We start from the raw sequence: 20275 nt of genomic DNA, 5'->3' as shown, positions 1-20275 counted from the left end.
CTTAAAACGTTCAAAATTTCTAACAGACTTGGTCATCGTCAACTTTAGTTTTCAAAATAAAATGCCTACAGATCTCATTTATAGAGCAGAAATGGTGTTGCTCTATCATTTTCTTCTCCTTGTTTTTTCCAGTGTTAGAGAAGTCTCCATTAGAAACTATGTCTTACTGTTAAGGTACTGTGCATAAATAAGCTCTTGGATCATAATTAGGTCTCCTCCAATATATTAAATTTCCAAAGAGTGTAATGTGAAGATTACCCAATCTTTTCTCCTTGCTGTGAATGTTAAGGCAGAGACTAATTGCCTGCCTATATCAATTCACCTTACTTTTATGATTCTGGCCTTGTTAAGAATTTTAATGTAACCAGGTAAAAATCTGCATTTACCATGATGAGAGAACTAATGACCTGAATGGAAACATCACATGGGACTTCCTCAGAAGTCCTTAAATGAGGCCAACTACAAAACAGATCCAGTGTATTTGTCAATTTCTCCCCACCCGGAATGCAGGCATGCCTACTAGCCAAAGGTGCTATAGCAGGAATGTAATGGGGCCCATAACTCACTCAGCAATGTAAATGTATTACATAAAATACATGGAAAAGAAGCAGTAGAGAGTTAGGAAAAAAGAATGAGGGGGAGAGAGAGAGAGAGGGAGAGAGAGACAGAGCGAGTGACAGAGACAGAGACAGAGAGAGGATACAAGCATATATAAATATATAGGTAGGCAGACATAAATAGGCATGGGCATAGATATACAGAGAGATATACCAGAAAGCAACATATTTCCTACTTTTTTATATAACTGATTTTCTAGCAAACAACTGCCCCTAGCATCTGTGAGAAACTGCATAACAATAAGGTCTAGAGATGGAAAGAACCAGCATGAGTCTAGTGAAGAGAGATAGTAGGAAGACCTGAGCCAGTCGCTGAAAACTAGAGAGTTAGGAAAAGAACTTCAAAGCCAGAGATGGGGAAGGTTCTAGATGTGCAGTAAAGTGCACAGAGACCAGAGCATTGACTAATGGACTTAATAGCCTATTGTCACCTGCAGGATTGATTTGGTCACAAAAGTGGCCTAAATGAACATTCTCCATACCCACCAGAGAGAGTGAGATCAAAATGAAAACTGAACCCCAACTCAGCAGGGTTAAAAAGAGAAAGTCAGACAAACTCCTTTGGCAGATGCAATCCTCGACTGTAAGAATACCAATGGCTGAAGATGCAAAGAGTAATAGACCCAGTCTTTGCACAGCACAGAACAGCAGACAAGAAAACCAACTATAATAAAACAAGAATGCATGAATTGTCTAAGAGATCTTAGAGACAGACATCAATATACAACAACTCAGAAGATTTTTAAAATTTTTTTAAATAATTTTTTAATTAAGAATGTGTGTGGGTTTATAGTGTAGGAACATGAGTGAATGCACTTTCCCATGTGTATAGGTATACCTATACATACACATGTATGTGCATGTCTTTGAAGGTCAGAGGCTGACAACAGATGTCTTCCTCAATCACTTTACATCATATTTAATTAGGGTCCCTCAGCAAACTTAGAGCTTACCAATTTGTCTGGTGTAGTGAGCTGCTTGCTTCACCGATTCCCTTTCCCCATCTCCTGAACTCTGGATCAGAGGTGAGCTGAAACCGCCCCCCCCCCCAGCTTTTTTAGGTTGGCTGTGGAAATCTAAAATCTACTTCTCTAGTATTTTATCCACTCAGCCATCTCTCCCAATGCCATTAATTAAAACTTTTAATAATTAAAAAAGATGACTTCACAATGTATAATTTTAGAAAATTTATTGAAACACAGGAAGAAACAAAAATCAAATTAAAGTCATCCCTCAAAGGGAAACAAAGAGAGGCAAGAAGGAGATTTATGGAGAATAGATGAAGGACAGCTCCAACCTAGATAGTTCAGAGGATATTAAAAAGTAGGTTGAAAGACAGTAATTCAGAAGATGGTTTTCTAAAGCTGACGATAACTCTGCCTCTGTAGATCAAATGGTCTCATTCATTCCCAGAGGGACTTACCTGCTAGGTAATCTCAGAGACACTCATTTGTATCAGGTGACCTTGGAGTCACTCATGCCTACCTTTTGCAACATCAAAGTCACTCCCATACTAGGTGACATCAGAATCACTCACTCTTGATGACTTAAGAGTAATTCAGCAAGGTGGTATTAGAGCCTAGACATTCTCTAATAAACTCTTTGACTTCTAGAGAAAAACCAAGAGACCTGGCAAGATTTCCAGTTACATTAAAATGTTACCTATAAAACAGAGTATCAACCAATATAAACAATCAAATGAAAACTTGAGAAAATATTCACCAAATAGAAAAACAAATAAAAAATCATTGAAAGTCATTTAAACCATCCAAGGTAAAAGAACAACTTCCATATACAGATTCAAAGGGAAAACTGCACACTTGGTTTAATAGGAAAAACTGTAAAAACCTATTAAGTAAAGTGAACTAGGATAAGAACTCTAGAACTGAGAACTGGAATGACACTTGTATGCTTTTTCAGTAACAGAGGAAGATGGCAGTGCTAGAGTTCCACATACAGCAGTGGCCTGGCTCATGAAATCTCAGAATCACATGATATTAGCAACCTAACTGGAGGCCAGTCCTAATATTTTAGTAAAATATATATATATATATATATATATATATATATATATATATATATATATATATATATATATATGACTACCTTTTACCCAATACCCTAAGAACTTGCCCAGAGCTAAATTTGAAAGGATTATCTCTTTAGTGGAAGCCATTTCCAGAGAGTATGAGTAGTCTGTGGCATGGTTATTACTGGTCACTCTGATGCACATCTACAATGAAAAGGAGCAAGGTGAGGGAAAGAACACAAAATATAAATTGTAGAGAAAAAAATCAGCACTAGGAAGATTAATGCTGTACCCTAGACATATGCTGAAGAAAAGGCTGTGATTGTTAAAAGAGATTAGTACCATTAAGGAGCAGAAGCCTGCTCTGCACTAGATCAAAAGGAAGAGTGCTCACAGGGCAAGACTCCATGCAGTTGAGGTAATCTATGAAAAGAGAAAGAGATTAAATGTCCCCAGAAACTGCTTTAACACACAACACCTACTGCTAATGTAAAGCTTAAGGAAGCCAATGTCCATCCCAAGTAGGCGACCAAACATAGCACTGTTACCTATAGGAAAATAGCTTATTATTTATGAGGAAATGGCTTTGTAGAGACAAAAAATACAAAATTGAGGGATTGGAGATTCGACCTCTATGGTTTCAAAAGTCTGCTGAAACTAGGTGATGTAATTGCAGGGTCAGAGTCCTTTCAAGAAGGCTCTCAGAACCCAGGAGGTCTTAAGATGCTGTGACATAAAGGCACGAAGGGTAAGCCTGAGTTTCAGGGGATCACGTGCAAGAAAAGATGCTCACTGTGGGCAGCAAAGCTGGAAGGAGCAGAGCCATCAACACCGTTAAAACTAAAGTCTTAGACAGTGGAGTGGGAGCTACAGGATTTGATATTTGCTCTCCTGAATTTTGTCTTATTATCCCAGGATTTCCTCACTATGCCTTCATTATTCTTTTTGTCAGTAAAAGTTGGAAATAAATAACTCATCTTTTTTTATTTAATAGGGATCCACACTTAAGAGGTTGCTTCAAGTCTCAAAAGAATCTTTGAGTTTTGAACTTGTTGAATGAATTGAGACTTTTAGAGACTGTGGGAAATTTGACAATTAAGTCAATTTTGTATCATGAGATGGCCATGCGCCTGTGGGGGCCAAGGAGTAGAATGTAATAGTTTGAAGGAAAAAAATATCACCTACAGACTCATATATTTGAAGTCATGGTACCCAGCTGCTGGCAGTGCTTGTGGAGGCTGTGGAACCTTTAGGAGCTGTATGAGAAATCCATCACTGGGGGTGAGCTTTGAGAATATCTAGACTTGCTCCACTTTCTCTACCTTCCGTGTGTGTCTCTAAATGCACTGCTCTGGCTGTCTGCCACCATTATGAGCTCTATCTTTGGAACTGTAAGCCAAAATAAATTCCTTCCATAAGTCACTTCTGTGCATGATGCTTTGTCACCAAAAAAGTAACTAACATAGTAAATAACAATGACCCTTTTTGTTTTTTGTTGTTATAAAAAGCAACTAATGATCTGAATGAAAAGTTTGCACACAGAATAAAATACAGGACAATAATGAACACAGGTGGGAGGTAGGACAAGCATATTTTCATCTCGATGCCTCTGACATGTCGCACTTACCTAACAAACATCTCAAAAACAAGCGTGAAATGGAACCTACACTACCCTACCACCATCCATCTCTTTAAACTTGCTCCACACAAACTCCTCATCTCAGTTATTGACTAACAGTTCAGTCCTTTCAGGATCTTGGGCTAAGCCACTGCAAACTGCCCTGATCCTTCCTGTCCTTTTTCACTCTACCATATTCTGTCCCCTCTGTCTTCAAAGTAGAGTTAGAACTGTCACTTAGTCTGAATCTCATTGCCTCCAATAGATTACAGCCAAGAAAATCCTGGTAAATCTCTGTTTATACAGTTTTCCCACGGCAGAGTATGCTCAAAGCCGCAGCCTGAGTAGTCTGTGATAAACATACAGCCCTCCTCTAAGGTAGGTCTCCAGTACATTCAAATGAACGCCAGTCTTCAGCTGCATGAACTTCTCCAGGAAATGCGGCTCTCCTTCAAGTGCCCTTCGTTAAGGTATTGGAGGAGCTGCCCTGGCTCACTCCAGGAATGCCATATGAGTTTGCCTGTCTCAGGATTGCAGACTAACTTGTTCCCTAGCCAGAATGTTCTTCCCCTGGAGATATATTTGGCTGGTTTCCTACCATCCTTCAAACCATTGTTCAAATCTCACTCTAATGAAAAATAGCTAGGATCCCTAATTTATAACATTCCTCACTTTTGTCCCAGCCAGGCAGACCCAGCCCTACTTCCACTGTGTTTCTACAGTACTTGTCAAGTTCTAGTACAGGATAAGATTTGCCTACTGGATAATGAAGCTGCTCAAGTGCCAGGACATTCTTTTTCTTCAATGTTCTAGCCAAGTGTCTAGGGTAGACCCTAGCATACAGTGTCAAAATGACTGTGTGCAATATGACATAAACAAGTATTATGGCATAACTTCACTGTGGAATATATTCAATTACCATAAAAGAGCTGTTCATATTAGCTATGTTATGGCATCGGCCTGAATGCCATTAAACAGAGACACAAATGATGAAAATCTGACATATTAATAAATTAATTAATCAATTATACACATATACACACGATGTCAGCCCTGCACATTGAAATTATAAAATCTGTAGGCAAACCAATGGATTTATTCTGAATGAGACTCACTGAGTGAGACTACAGTACTGCATGAATCAAGCCGAGTCCCCAAAGATGAGCATCACATGTGGTCTTTCAGACGCCGGATCTATGTTTAAAAAAAACTAAGACATCAAAGTAAAAGCAGGTTTATTTAGGAAAACGAAAATCAGTGGGGAAAGACAAAGGTCAAGAGAGGACAAAGGAGATGAGTGTAGTCAAAGTATATGACATCTATGCATAAAAATATCACAACGAAACCCATTATTTTACACAGTTAACATGGCCTAGTTAAAAAAAAAACTGCTAAAATAATTATAGTAACAAGAGGCAATGTAGATAAGAGAATTATTCACAGTCTTCTGCTGAATGGGAAATGGTCCATTTTAAAGATAAATAATAATATGTTATTGTATTATGTTTACATACATTTATAAATTATATATATTTATATTTTAAATATTCTCATATATTGCATATTTGTTATATATGCATATATTATAAAAATAACAATACAGTAAAATAATCTGTGTCTGAGTGCATTTATAAACTTAACATTTTATGATTGAAGAGAAAATGCCTTTTCATGTCAACCAACTATTCCTATTCTGGTCTATGAAACACCAAGTGTTCTGGATTCCAGAGTTCAGGGGAGGGTATTCTATAGCTATAGGTAAATAGACAGATATATAAACGTGCTAAATAGAGAATCCATGTTTCATATACACTTTACACACTGTCTGAAGGTGATTTCATACAACCAGAAGTATGTTCCCTTTCTGGTATCATATAGACATACAAAAAGGTTCACATTTTGGAGCACTTCAAATTGTACACAAGGGATGCCCAGCTCATACATGGAGTGACCTGAGTTCAGATCTGATGAACCGCCGTAGTGTGGACAGACCTTGCCGAGCGTCGGTTCGGTGTCACCTAGGAAGCAGGGGTTTGCTGTATGGCTTCAGTAAGAGCTGAGGAATGCACCATCATTGCTATCTGTCACACACCCTCCATCTCCTAACACGGAGAGCTCCTCACAACTGCAACAGCTTCATAAATGTCTCATTAGCCAAGCTATATTAAATTATAAACAAATTAATTATTGGTAGCTGTTATCAACACAGAAGCAAAATACAAAGTTTCAGTCAAAACATCAGTTTAAATGGATCTTTGATGTATCTTTAAAAGTCTGTAAGCACAGCAGGGAACACCTGGTCTCCATGGTGACACCTGACTGTATAAACAAGGTGTCAGGGCAGTGATTCTATTTCCAGAGTAGTGACTTACTATCAGCCACCAGAAAATGTAATAAACATCTACTGGCAGAGTTTCAGCCCTAAGATAAAAGTCCATTTAGAGGGGTCACCTTCAACAGTAATCAGCAAAGCACATTAGGACAGAAAATCTGGTCTTCCAGTATTAACATGGTAATCTTTCCTCTGTTTGCTTGTCTCTTTTGGGTTTTTTGTTTGTTTGTTTGTTTGTTTGGCTGGCTGGTTGGTTGGTTTTAATCATATACTTTCCTCCAAACTTCACACTTTCAACTTACCTTTACATTTTTATTCTATTTTTTTTTTTACGAACTGGGCATTAAACTTATTTTCATTAACAATTTTCAGGAGAAGTGTCTCCTCAGTCTGAGAGACAGGGAGTTGACTGTGGGGAAGGCATGGGAACCTGAGAGGCAGCTATAAATCTGTGGTGCGCCCACCCACACCATGATAATATGTAGAACGATCATTTATGACGTTCTTTAAAATGTCATTATTTGTAACCTATTAAATCCTAGTCTCTCCTACATTTGCTGCAAAACGCACTTTCTCTTCCCCTTGTTAAGGGAGCAGAGCCAGGCTTTGATACATGGCTGCTACCTTGTTAAACTATCATGTGTCAGTGCTTCCTGCAAGCAAAGTAGAGCACAACTGTTAGTCCAGGGGCAAGGGTGGTCTTTACAGGACCAGAACACAATGAAATGTCACTCAAATCAGTCTTTATACAATGGTCTGGATTATCTAGATGCAGTTGCATGGCCCCACTGAAGGAATTGCTTCACAAAGGGGTGGGTCTAGCGAAATCAGGGGTGCCTTCGGAAAGGGTATCCCCAACAACCTGTAGAAAGTACAAATATTTCTTGGAAGATTTCTCTAAGCCCATTCTGAATTCTAGTCTCTGAATTTTAAATCAACCAAGAACTTGAATCTCAATCACTTTATAAAACAGAAGCTGTATACAAGCACACCGGCTATAAAAGTATGCTATAACATCTGTTGTTGGCAGCACATCGTCTAAAGTGGTAAACCTCGAGATCTGTTTAGAAGAGCATGAGGATTTTTTAATTGAGGTCCTTAGCATAGCTCCAATCACAGTTGTTATCGGCTCAGACCTCTTGAAGCATAGTCAGGAAAGATTTATGTGGGTTCCTTGGAAAATAATTAAGAGATGAGCTATGATGAAATAGGTAAGGCACGTAAAAACATTCAGTTTCATCTTACAATTCAGTTAAAATCTGCTGTGTGACTGCACCGTTGTCCTCAGAGTACAGGGCTGATGTACAGACTTCAGTGAAGCGCTCCATGACCTTGTAATTGAATATCTTGGAATAATAACTCTGTCAACAACACTCTGGATTTCTGTAAGCCATACTCTGCGTGGTCATCATACTAGATGTTATTTGGGTGAAAAATCTGTGGGTTTGTTTAAGTTATATTCGCAGTAGAAGATGAATGCCTAACTCTGCTGCAATAGTATGGCTCCAGATACTTCATTCAGCACCAAGTGGTACTTTACCCCAACACAAGGACAGGAAAATGTCCAACTACCAAAAATGGTCTGAGTAAAGCAAAGGAAGGATTATGCAGTAAATTCTTACTTTTGAACAGCTGTTTGGTGTCCTACTATTCATTAAGCACAAAAGGATTCTTAATTATAGTTATATCAGAAAACTTGAAGAAAAGTCCATGTAGGAGTTTTTCATACTCTAAGACCTAAACAGACGAATATGTCAGTGGTATATGGTAGTCATTTGACGATGGTGGTACTTGGCTTTACAAGACTGCTGATTTGGACATTTCGTCATTTGGCAATATCTATCCAACTCATCACTAATTTGAATGAAGTATTAATTCGTGTGTTTTCTTTGTCTACATTTAATATGTGGGGGGGAGGGGGGTTACCACTTTAATTTTGGAAGCTTCTTGTAGGCAGAGCTATGTTCACACACTACCCTCTGAACCTCTGCTTTTCTAAGTATCTGCTAACAGGGTAAAGCTAAAACAGCAAGGAGGAGAGGCTGGAACATGTCAGGGGAAGGTTTATAAAGCATGTTGTTCCATAACAGAATGTTCTAGAAAGAGCATATGTTTCCCATTCAGAAGCCATGGGTTTGAAGCTTAATTCGTTAACTCAGCAGGTTGTCTAACTGCAGAATTCCTCTGCTCACCTCTTGAATGCTAACTACACGTTGGTTCAACAGAGGAGTGAGGGGTAAAGTCACATGATATAGATGGACAAAGTACCAAGCATGGACCCTGCTCAGTGAACCTTGGCTCTGCTTACTCTAGGTACTTCGGCCCTGCCTCCTCTATTTGGTTTCAAGTCTGCTAACCCACAATAGCTCAAGTCAACATGTTCTAAAGTTTTAACTTAAGATTTGGAGTGCTCTGGTATCCTGTCTTCTACATCTCCGTAAGGAACAACCAACATCTGTCATCACGCAGACAGGGTAACTAACCTGCGCTTAACCTGATCCCATGCCTGTGCAGTTCTGGAAGATGATCCAATGTCAGGATAAAATTCAAAAACTCAAAGAAAATAGGCCGAAGACACAGATATCACCCCCAGGATGGCAATGGGAAAGGCCTTTCTGGGACTCGCGGGCCTGCACTGGGCTCCAAGCTGCCAGGGCCCATCTGCACAACAAGTGAGGGGTATGGCCAGACTGCCGACTGTTCAGAATTCAGGAGCCGCCCGGCGCTGGGCTGGGGGAGACGGCAGCCCATGGAAGCCTCTCGCCACAGCCGCGGAGGGGAGCCAGGACACCCGCTCCCTACAGGCCCGCGTTTCCCGCAGGCCCTGGGACGTGGCGCGGCCTGCGCGGGCCGCTCACCCACCTTGCGCACGCGGCGGGCCGTGTAGAGCCCCATCCCGTCCTGGACCCGGGACGACTTCAGGGCGAACCTGTCTGGTATGTACATGCCCAGCATCCTCCGATGCTCGGCCGCGCTCCGGAGGCGCCGCACGTGGAGATGGGGTGCGGGCCAGGGGCGGCCGGGAGGAGGAAATGAGCTCGGCTCCCAGAATCCCCACCTCCCTCCTCGGCTCCCCGCGGCCTGGCCCCTCCTCGGCCCGGGCAGGCGCGGCCGGAGTGGTGGGGAGCCCAGGCCACCGGGACGCGCGCTGATTGGCCCAAACTTTGCGGCTGGAAGTCTCAAACCCCAGGCCCTGGAGCCTCCAGCTCCGGGCTGAGGATGAGCCTGTAGCCACATCGACCCTCCTCACCATCTCTGCATTTGGCAGAAGTTCCTGCGTCTCCTCAAATGCAGAATAAAATGGGTCTTGGCATCTCCAAAACAGACTTTTGCTGACCACAGCTGAAACCAACCCAGAACGTCTGGGAAATCTTTGAGTCTTCCTGACTGTGTGTTCCAGGGGTTGAACTAAGGAGAGGCCAATGAGTATGCTCTGTTTCAAGATGAGAATTGGATGTAAGTATTTAAGTAATATGGTGAGGAGTCTTCTGGAAAATGAGTATTACTTTCCAAGGCTTGTGACAACCAAATTCTGTTACCAGATTTGTTCAGGTCAGTCCCTGGGCCTTTGCATTCCATTCAACAAGACTGGGCCACCAGTCCTTAATAGACCAGTTATCCTGGTGAGATTTTTGTTGTTGTTTTGTTGTTGTTGTTAACTTAACACAAGCTGGAGTCCTCAGTGAAGCTGGAACTTAAATTGAGAAAATATCACCATTAGATTGCTCTGTAGGAAGTCTGTGGGGCATTTTCTGGATTAATGATTGGAGTGGGAGGGCCTAGCACACTGTAGATGGTAACATCCCTGGGTCACGTGACTCGAGGTTGTATTAAAAACAAAAAGGTCAAGCTGAGCAATCCACAAGGAGCAAGCAGTGTTTTGTTCTGGTCTCTACTTCAGTCCCTGCTTCCATGTTCCTGCCCTGAGCTCTTGTCCCTGGCTTTTTTCAATGATGGACCAAGATGGGAAACATAAGCTTTACACACACACACACATACATACACACACACACACACACACACACAGACGCCAGAATGTTTTTTATCACAGAAAATAGAAATGAGAGTAGAAAGCAGAGCAGCTGTTAAAAGGATTCTGTTCAATGTGACAACACTAGGAAGAAGAATAAACAGAGAGGAACAATCACTCCACTAGGTCAGGCTGTAGGACCCTACCGTGAAAGTAAGTTTAAATAGAGGGCAAGAAACATTTGTGAAAAAGCAGGCTAGTCAAAGTGTTGGTTTCACCTACAGAATCATCATTTTAGCTCCAGCCTGCAAGATAGTTTGACAAGCTCCTGTGATGGATTATCTACAAAAATACAGTCTGCATTTCGCTCTAAACATGTTTCGGATACCCAGCCTGAAATTATCAACCTAGCTTAACAGTACCTCTGAGATGATCTCTCTCTCTCTCTCTCTCTCTCTCTCTCTCTCTCTCTCTCTCTCTCTCTCTCCTGTTCCTCATATCCTCCTACTCCTTCAAAAGCAGGCTGAAATTTGATCATCTTTGCTCTTGTCAACTGCTATAATTTGAATATGTAATGTCTCCCCCAAATTCATGTGTTGAATACTTTAAGAAGTGATTGCATAAGGAATGTTCTAGCCTAGTCAATGGATTCATCCACAGACATATTCATTATCCAACGGAAGCTGGTAGAAGTTAAATGATAGAGCCTGATAGGATAAATTAAGTCATTAAGTGGGCATTCTCTTAAAGGGACATTAAGGTCCTGCTTCATCTTTCTCCGATTCCTGGATGCCAAGGTGAGCAGCTTTCCTCCACCATGCCCTTTACACCAACCTGCCTCTGTGTTGCCATGTGCCATGGAAGTGATGGAGTCATGAAACCTCTGAGCCCATGAAACAAAATAAATCCTGCCTCTCTTTGTTGAGTGTCTTCAGTGTTTCCTTTCAGTTATGCAAGATAGCTAACATATCAGGAGGAACACTGAGATGGTTATACTGTGTTCAGTTGTTCAAGTCAATTCATTCAACTGTGTTCAACAGAAGACAACCATTGCTTTCTCCAGAACGACTTGTAAGATAAAGCCTTGTCTTTCCAAATTTCTCTGAATCGAGCATATATTTGTCCTGTGTATACCTACAATCCAGTTCACTTATAAGTTCAAAACCTGCCGGGCGGTGGTGGCGCACGTCTGTCATCCCAGCACTCTGGGAGGCAGAGGCAGGTGGATTTCTAAGTTCGAGGCCAGCCTGGTCTACAGAGTGAGTTCTAGGACAGCCAGGGCTATACAGAGAAACCCTGTCTCCAAAAAAAAAAAAAAAAAAAAAAAAAAAAAACCAAAAATAAGCAAAATAAATAATAAATAAATTCAAAACCTGCAGAATTGATGCAATTTGAAAGCATTCTCTCTCTCTCTCTCTCTCTCTCTCTCTCTCTCTCTCTCTCTCTCCTTTCTTTCTTTCTTTTCTTTTCTTTTTTTTTTTTTTTTTTTTTTTTGAGACAGGGTTTCTCTGTGTACCCTTGGCTGTCCTGGAACTCACTGTAGACTAGGCTGGCCTCGAACTCAGAAATCCGCCTGCCTCTGCCTCCCAACTGCTGGGATTAAAGACATGCACCACCACTGCTCAGCTTGAAAGCATTTCTAATTAGCCAAAAAGGCAGGACTAATGTTCTTGCACGGCTGTCCCCTTTTCCATTATAAAACTGAAGAGTGACTTGAGCTCTGAGTTATTTTAAAAGGGTGCTACCTTATCCAATTATATTACCTCATACACGACTGATACAGCTTTCAGATCTGATTTGACCCACAGTTTCAGTCAGTTTGGTGAGTTATGGAGAGAAGATCCTGTAGATCCAACCAGTTCACATAATGGTAGTTCTATAAACAGCAAGACAATAGGCAACCTGGAATAATACAGCCAACAAGAACCTACCCCTAAGGCCTACTCCCCCCAGCATGAGTCCCCTTCTGCATTTACAGAACTTCCCCAAAGAGCACCCCATGTTCAGACAAAGCACTCCAGTTATGAAAGGATGGGGTTTATTGTATATTCAAACTATAAAACAAATAATTCTGAAGAAGTATGGAGTTTTCTAGGACCATCTGAAGCCATGTCAATATGATATAGTAATATCTCACTGTTCACTTAACAAAGAGACAAGACCAACTTGCCAACAGAGAAAAAGTTTCAATTTTCCTACTGACTGAAAGATTATTGGCTGAAGCAATGGTGCTACCAGTAAAACATCAAGATGCAATAGTGACACTTGTATTATAGGTATAACCAACAGCTGCCTAATTGAACCTAAAGTCCACTGAATTGGAGAGAAATCATGCCTGAGATATTAAGCCCTAGAGAAACACCTACTACTACCATATTTCTAAAGTAAGATGGTTTCCAACTGTGGTCTGCAAAATACTCAACCTTATACCCATGGGTAAGCTCCCCATCTTATCAAAGAAGCTTCTTTTGGCAGCATATAGTATCAGAGAGACCCAAAGTCTGTTGAAGTACAGAGAATAAATGACTACAGGATGCAAAACTCCAAGTGAGACATTTATAACCTATACCTAAGGGTCAGGAACATTTTTTTTTGAAAGGAAGGTAATTTATTGAAACTGTTTTTGGGACAGGTGAGTGGACAGCTGGGGGTTTCCCACAGACAGCTGTTGGAAGGAATTGCCAGGAGCCATCCTCATTTAGATCTCAATGCCAAGAGCTCTCGATACCAGGAGCCATTCCCACCTATATCTCAATGCCAGGAGATCTCGATGCCAGGAGTCATTCTCACTTAGCTCTCCATGCCAGGAGCCATTCTTACTTAGATCTCAAAACCCCTCCTTTTGAAGCTCATCTGTGGATAGGTTACTATAGCAACTCCTTTCCACTTCACCTCCTCATGACCCCCTTTATCATGCCAAGATTCCAGCAGCAATAACTAGCCTTTCCCCAGAAACTCTGATAAACTGTTTCTTAGAAATGATGCCAACCCCTGAGATTGTTCCCCCTTTACCCCTCCCAAACCTTGTGAGCTTCCCTTTATATTGGCTTATGTAAAAAATAAAATTTGACAGCTTGATCAGAATACAGACTTGCTGTCCACCTCTCGGGTCTCTTGTCTCTCACCTTTCCCTAGGTAGTTCCGGGGACCCTGTTGACTGTCCTGCGGTAGGGACAAGGAACCAGTGCCTGGGGCCAGGGGGCAGGTACCTAGCCATAGACCCTATCTGAGGCCCAACTGTTTCTTTTCTTTCTGCTTCTTAGGGACCCACATCCAGGTTCCAGTTCTTCCACATGCTTTTGCGAAGCTTGATGGGGCATGAGCCCATGTACTTCCCATTCATCTCTAGCATGGCATGCACATAGTCACTGGGGTCCTTGAAGCTGACAAAGCCATAGCCCTTGGTTTTGCCTGTGCACTTGTCACTGATCACCTTAGCCTTAAGGAAGGATGGAAAACAGCTGAAGGCTCCTGCCAAGATATCATCATTCACCTCATTGCCCAGATCCCCGCAGAAGATACAGAAGTCATTGGCATCCCACTCTAGTAGACTGGGAGGAACTAAATAGATTGAAGAGTCCTAGGGTACAGAACAACTACTTCATGATAGTTTCTTTAGGATAGATCAAGAATTTTGCTCCCATGAGCTCTCAATAATATGGATGTCTGCACAAGATGTACAAAAACTACACCAGGCAACTCACCACAAAGTCCCATCCAAAAATGAAAAACCACAAGTAATCAATATTGTTATGAAAAGGAGAGCCACATTTAGTTTTTGCCTTTTGTTTTGTTTTGTTTTGGTGGGATTTTTTTGTTGCTGTTGTTGTTTTTTAAGGGCTCACAGATTTTATTGGTTCAACCATGAACAGCAAAGAAAACAATCATTCTGGGGTGTCAATGTAGACTTGAATGACACCCTTGGAAAATAGTTTTTGCTTTTATTCCTTTTGTTGTTACTATTTTTTGGTGACAAGACTGAAACTGTAAACACACACAATTGGGTCAACACTAATGGCATCACTAATGTCAACACTATATATCATTGATTAGATAGGAGATGGTAAAAAGACTGTAGAGGAAGAAGTTGAAGGTAATGGATACTGGAAATGGTGTAAATACAGAGTAGTCCTCTGTGAAAACTGAAAAGTATCTTTTCACTCATGCAATAATGTTTTAAATTATTATGATAATTATTATGACCTTTGATAAGGTCATAGATGTATGTGTTATATTTCGATATATATACATACGTATCTACATTCAAGAGCATCCATACCTGTATCAGCAGCCAATCAGATGGCAGCCTCACCCCAGAAAAACTGTACCAGAGAACTGCAGTAACAAACACCTACAGCTTAGACCGTTGATGCAAATAGACCTCACTAATGAGAAGTATAGTAAAGAAACAGCAACCAAAAAAAGTAAAAGAAACAAAGAAAGGAAGAAAGCCCACCATAACTAACCCACTTAAAATCAACAGACACTTCTACACCAACAGAAACAACAGAAAGCCCACATACTCATGGAACCTGAGCAACTCTCTGCTCAATAATCATCTTGTCAGGGAAGACATAAAGAAAGAAATTAATGCCTTTCTAGAATTCACTGAAAATAAAAAGCACAACATATTCAAACTTATGAGACACAATGAAAGCAGTACAAAGAGAAAAATTCATAGCACTAAGAGCCTTCAGAAGGAAATTGGAGAGATCTCACAGTAGCAACATAACAGCATGCCTGAAAGCTCTAAAACAAAAAGAAGCAAACTGACCAAAGAGAAATAAATCACAGGAAATAGTCAAACTCAAGGCTGAAATCAATCAATTAGAAACAAAGAAAATAATACAATCAGCAAAACTAAGAGCTAGTTCTTTGAAAAAAAGTTACCAGGACAGACAAATCTTTAGCCAAACTAATTAAAAGCCACAGACACAGTATGGAAATTAGCAAAACCATAAATGAAAAGGGAAACATAACAAAAGAAATCAAGGAAATTTAAAAAAAAAATCATTAGGTCTTACTTAGAAAGCCTGTACTCCACAAAACCAGAAAATTTAAACAAAATGGATGACTTTCTTCACATGTACCATTAGCAATGTTAAATTAGACCAAGTAAAGTATCTAGACAGTCCCATAACCCATAAGAAAATAGAAGCAGTTGTTAAAGGTCTCCCAACAATAAAAGCCCAGGATCAGATTATTTTCCTACAGAATTCTACCAGATTTTCAAAGATGAGCTAATAACAATATTCCTCAAAATACTACACAAAATTGAAACATAAGGAACACTATGTAATTCATTCTATGAGGCCACCCACAGTTATCCTGATATTTAAACCACACAAAGACTCAACAAAAAAAGGAGAACTTCAGACCAATTTCACTTACAAATATCGACCGGAAAATACTCAATAAAGTTCTCACAAACTGATTCCATGACCACATAAAAAACATCATTCACTGTGATCAAATAGGCTTCATCCCAGGGACACAGAGATGGTTTGATATATGAAAATCCATCAATGCAATCCATTATATAAACAAGCTGGAAAAAAATCCTATGATCAGCTTATTAGATGCTGAAAAAGCCTTTGAAAAATCCAGCATCCCTTCATGTTAAAAGTCTTAGAGACATCAGGGATGCAAGTCACATGCCTAAACATAGTAAAAGCAGTATACAACAAGCCAATAGCCAAAATCAAATTAAATGAAGAAAAAAATTAAAGCAATCCTACTAACTTCAGGGACAAGATAAGGCTCCCAATGCTCTACCTGTCTGTTCAATATAGTAATTGAAGTTGTAGGCAGAGTTGTAAGACAACAAGAGGAGATTAAGAAGATACAAATTGGAAAGGAAGAAGTTGAGGTATTACTGATGATATGATAGTATATATAAGCAACACCCAAAATTCTGCCAGAAAATCCTACAGCTGATATACTTCAGCAAAGTGGCTGGTTATAAAATTAACTAAAAGAAATCAGTAGCCTTCCTGATATGTGAGGTACTATGTTCATAGTAGCTTTATTTATAATAGCCAGAAACTGGGAACAACTGAAATGTCCCTCTACCAAAGAATGGATATAGAAAATGTGGTTAATTTACACAGTAGAATGCTATTCAGCTATTAAAAGCAAAAAATTTCATGAATTTTGCAGGCAAATAAAAAATAAAACTAGAAAATATCATCCTGAGTGAGGTAAACCAGACCCAAAAGAACATGCATGAAAGGAGTCAGCATAACTGACTTCTGAGAGGCTCTACCCAGTAGCTGACTGAAACAGATGTGGATACCCACAGCAAAAAACATTGGACAGAGGTTGGGCACTCTTATAGAAGAATTAGGGGAAGGATTTAAGGTCATGACGGGGATAGAGACTCCACAGAAGATCAACAGAGTAAACTAACCTGGACCCCTGGAAACTCTCAGAGACTGTGCCACCAACCAAAGAGTATACATGGGCTCAACTAAAGTCCCCTGCACATATGTAGCATATATTCAGCTCAGTCTCCATGGCTGCCTTGTCTGGCTTACATGGGAGAGACTATGTGTAAGCCTACAGACTTGGTTCACCAGAGTCAGGAGATACCAGGGTGCCTCATCCTCTCAGAGGAGAAAGGGAATGGGGATGGGAGGAAGGACTCTATGAGTGGGTGGCTGAGAGAGAGGACGGTGTTTGGGAGATAGATAGTAGACAGACAGACAGACTGAATCAAAGCACAGCATATACAACCAACATGCTAGCACACATTCATGCACAAAATAAAAGTCTCTACAGGGGAAAAACATAAAGGCACTCCTCTAAATGCATGGATATTAATGCAGATATACAAGAAACATAAAATATTAAGGAATAATTAAGGCCAGTAATCCTCCTGTCAAAAAAAACTCCAAAGAGAAAACATATAAACCTCCTGAAAAATATAACCAAAATGATAAATCTTAAGGAAGTTTAGAAAGTAACAAGAGAATATAGACAATGAATTTTGAAAAGGAATTTAAGAGCATAATGAGGAATCTAACAAAGAGATGCGCACCAGAAGAAGCAGAAAGAAGTAAGAAAGGCTGTGATATCTGCGGGCAGTCACTGGGTGAGCAAATGTCTACATTACCCAAAGTCCACAGGAGGAGAGATGGATAAGGAAACAGAAACCACAGTTAATAAAATGATAACCGAGTGGCTGCTCCAGCTGAAGGGCCATCAGCAGTGGAACCAAGGCGACACAGGGTCCAGTTAGGCCCTGCGCCCACGACCACTGACCTTCGCTGACCAGCCGGGCGGCAAGCAACTGCGGTTCTGCGGAGCCTTTCGCTGCACGGAAGCCACTTCAGAACTCGGCTGCCCGCCAGTCAGGAGAGACTCACCGCCATCTTGATCCCGGGCTCCAGAGATCGGTCAGACTGAGGTACACAAACATAATCCTAGGCCCAACACCGCAGGGGTCTGAGCCAGACGGGCGTTGGCCTGCACCCAGGCCCTGGGCTGTTCGAGTGGCCATCGGGGCGCCAACCCAGCCAGGAGTTTTTTTTTTTTTTGCCCCGGCCGATGCACGCGCCGCCATTTTGCCTACAGGAGCCAGAGTGCTCGGGAGGGCGGAGACTGCTAACAAGCGTAGCCTGAGGCAAACAAAACGGGGGTCTAGGCCCCAAAAGGCACAGGACTGACCCCAAGAACTGGGCGGCTTGGTGGGCCATCTGTGTGTCAACCAGCCCAGGAGGTTATTAGCACAACAGACTCTCCCGGTGCTTTCGCGGAGCGCGGACGCGCACGCCCGCCATCCGGGTCACCTGGCGGACCCAAATAACAGACATAGCCCTAGGGGAACTTTGCTCGGACCTTGGCCTCCCAGGCGTTTGCCTGGACTCAGGGCCCAGGCGACAAGGCTAACCTAGTGTGCGCCAGCCCGGTTGGGGAAATCGGCTGCCCAGCGGAGTGAGCGGAGCACAGGGGAGGTCACAGCAACATTCACCTTCGGAGCTCCCTGGGGGTGCACACGGGTTCCACCTGGTCCACAGACACAATCTGGGGCAAGGCCTCAGGCAGAAGCCCCCAGCTCAACTCTCTCCGCTTCAGATCAGCCTGGGTGGCCGCCACATCTCCAGGTCCCTCAAGAGGCTAGTGGGGGCTTCCGGGCGGCCAGCTGGGAGAAGTCGGTGTGCTCCAATAAATCCTGCGGGCCCCAGCGGGAGCCTTCAGGTGCCTGCTTCGGGATCTGAACAGCCTGGACAACAGCACCCTGTCTATAGGCAGTGCAGAGTGTAAGCTGTGCACCAGAGGCCAACGGGGAAGGGGCAGCTTGCACTGGTGAGTCCAGCACTGACAAGACCAAGTAACACCAGTGAGAGCTAGATGGCAAAAGGCAAACGCAGAAACGTCACTAACAGAAATCAAGGCAATATGGCAACATCTGAACCAAATTCTCCTCTACCAGCAAGTCCTGGATACCCCATCACACCAGTAAAACAAGATTTGGATTTAAAATCACTGGTCATGATGCTGGTACAGGAACACATGAAGGACATTGAGGAGAAAATGGATCAAAAGTTAGAAGCCCTTGCAAGGGAAACACAAAAATCATTGAAAGAAATCCAGGAGAATACAAAAGCCAACAAGGAGGAAATGCAAAAAACACTTAAAGAAATACAGGAGAACTTTGCTCAACAGGCTAAGGTCATGAAAGACGAAACACAAAAATCTCTTAAAGAAATACAGGAGAACTTTGGTCAACAGGCTGAGCTCATGAAAGAGGAAACACAAAAATCTCTTAAAGAATTACAGGAAAACACAAACATGCAAGGGAAGGAGCTAAGCAAAACCATCCAGGATCTAAAATCAGAAGTAGAAACAACTAAGAAAACTCAAAGGGAGACAACTTTGGAGATAGAAAGCCTTGGGAAGAAATCAGGGGACAGAGATGCAAATATCAACAACAGAATACAAGAGATAGAAGAAAGAATCTCAGATGCTGAAGATTCCATAGAAACCATGGACTCAACAGTTAAAGAAAATGCAAAGTGCAAAAAGCTTGTAACCCAAAATATCCAGGAAATCCAGGACACAATGAGAAGACCAAACCTAAGGATTATAGGCATAGATGAGAGTGAAGATTTACAACTTAAAGGGCCAGCAAATATCTTCAATAAAATTATGGAAGAAAACTTCCCTAACCTAAAGAGAGAGATGCCCATGAATATACAAGAAGCCTACAGAACTCCAAACAGACTGGACCAGAACAGAAATACTTCCCGTCACATAATAATCAAAACACCAAATGTTCTAAACAAAGAAAGAATACTAAAGGCAGTAAGAGAAAAAGGCCAAGTAACATATAAAGGAAGACCTATCAGAATCACAGCAGACTTTTCACCTGAGACTATGAAGGCTAGAAGGTCCTGGGCAGATCTCATGCAGACTCTAAGAGAACACAAATGCCAACCAAAACTACTATATCCAGCAAAACTCTCAATCACCATAGATGGAGAAACTAAGATATTTCACGACAAAACCAAGTTCACCCAATATCTATCCACAAACCCAGCCCTAAAAAGGATAATAGGAGGACAACACCAATACAAGGAGGGAAACTCCACCCTGAAAAAAGCAAGATAGTAACCTTTCATCAAACCCAAAAGAAGTTAAGCAATCAAATTTAAAAAATAACGTCAAAAATGATAGGAAGTAACAATCACTATTCCTTAATATCTCT

The 20275-nt window shown here is 41.4% G+C and overlaps 1 protein-coding gene across 1 annotated transcript in view; it reads right to left on the bottom strand.

Moving 5' to 3' along the window:
* The window catches only part of Prdm5 (PR/SET domain 5), a 182674-nt gene extending 172996 nt beyond the window's left edge, over positions 1-9678 (bottom strand). The window contains exon 1 of the mRNA XM_052173854.1: positions 9459-9678. Within this exon, the coding sequence (XP_052029814.1) occupies positions 9459-9551 (93 nt within the window). The 5' untranslated portion in view covers positions 9552-9678. The remainder of the gene's footprint in view (positions 1-9458) is intronic.
* Between the last annotated feature and the right edge of the window lie 10597 nt (positions 9679-20275).

This window comes from Apodemus sylvaticus, chromosome 2, assembly GCF_947179515.1.
Source record: "Apodemus sylvaticus chromosome 2, mApoSyl1.1, whole genome shotgun sequence".
NCBI lineage: Eukaryota > Metazoa > Chordata > Mammalia > Rodentia > Muridae > Apodemus > Apodemus sylvaticus.
This window is presented reverse-complemented; position numbering and strand designations above follow the sequence as displayed.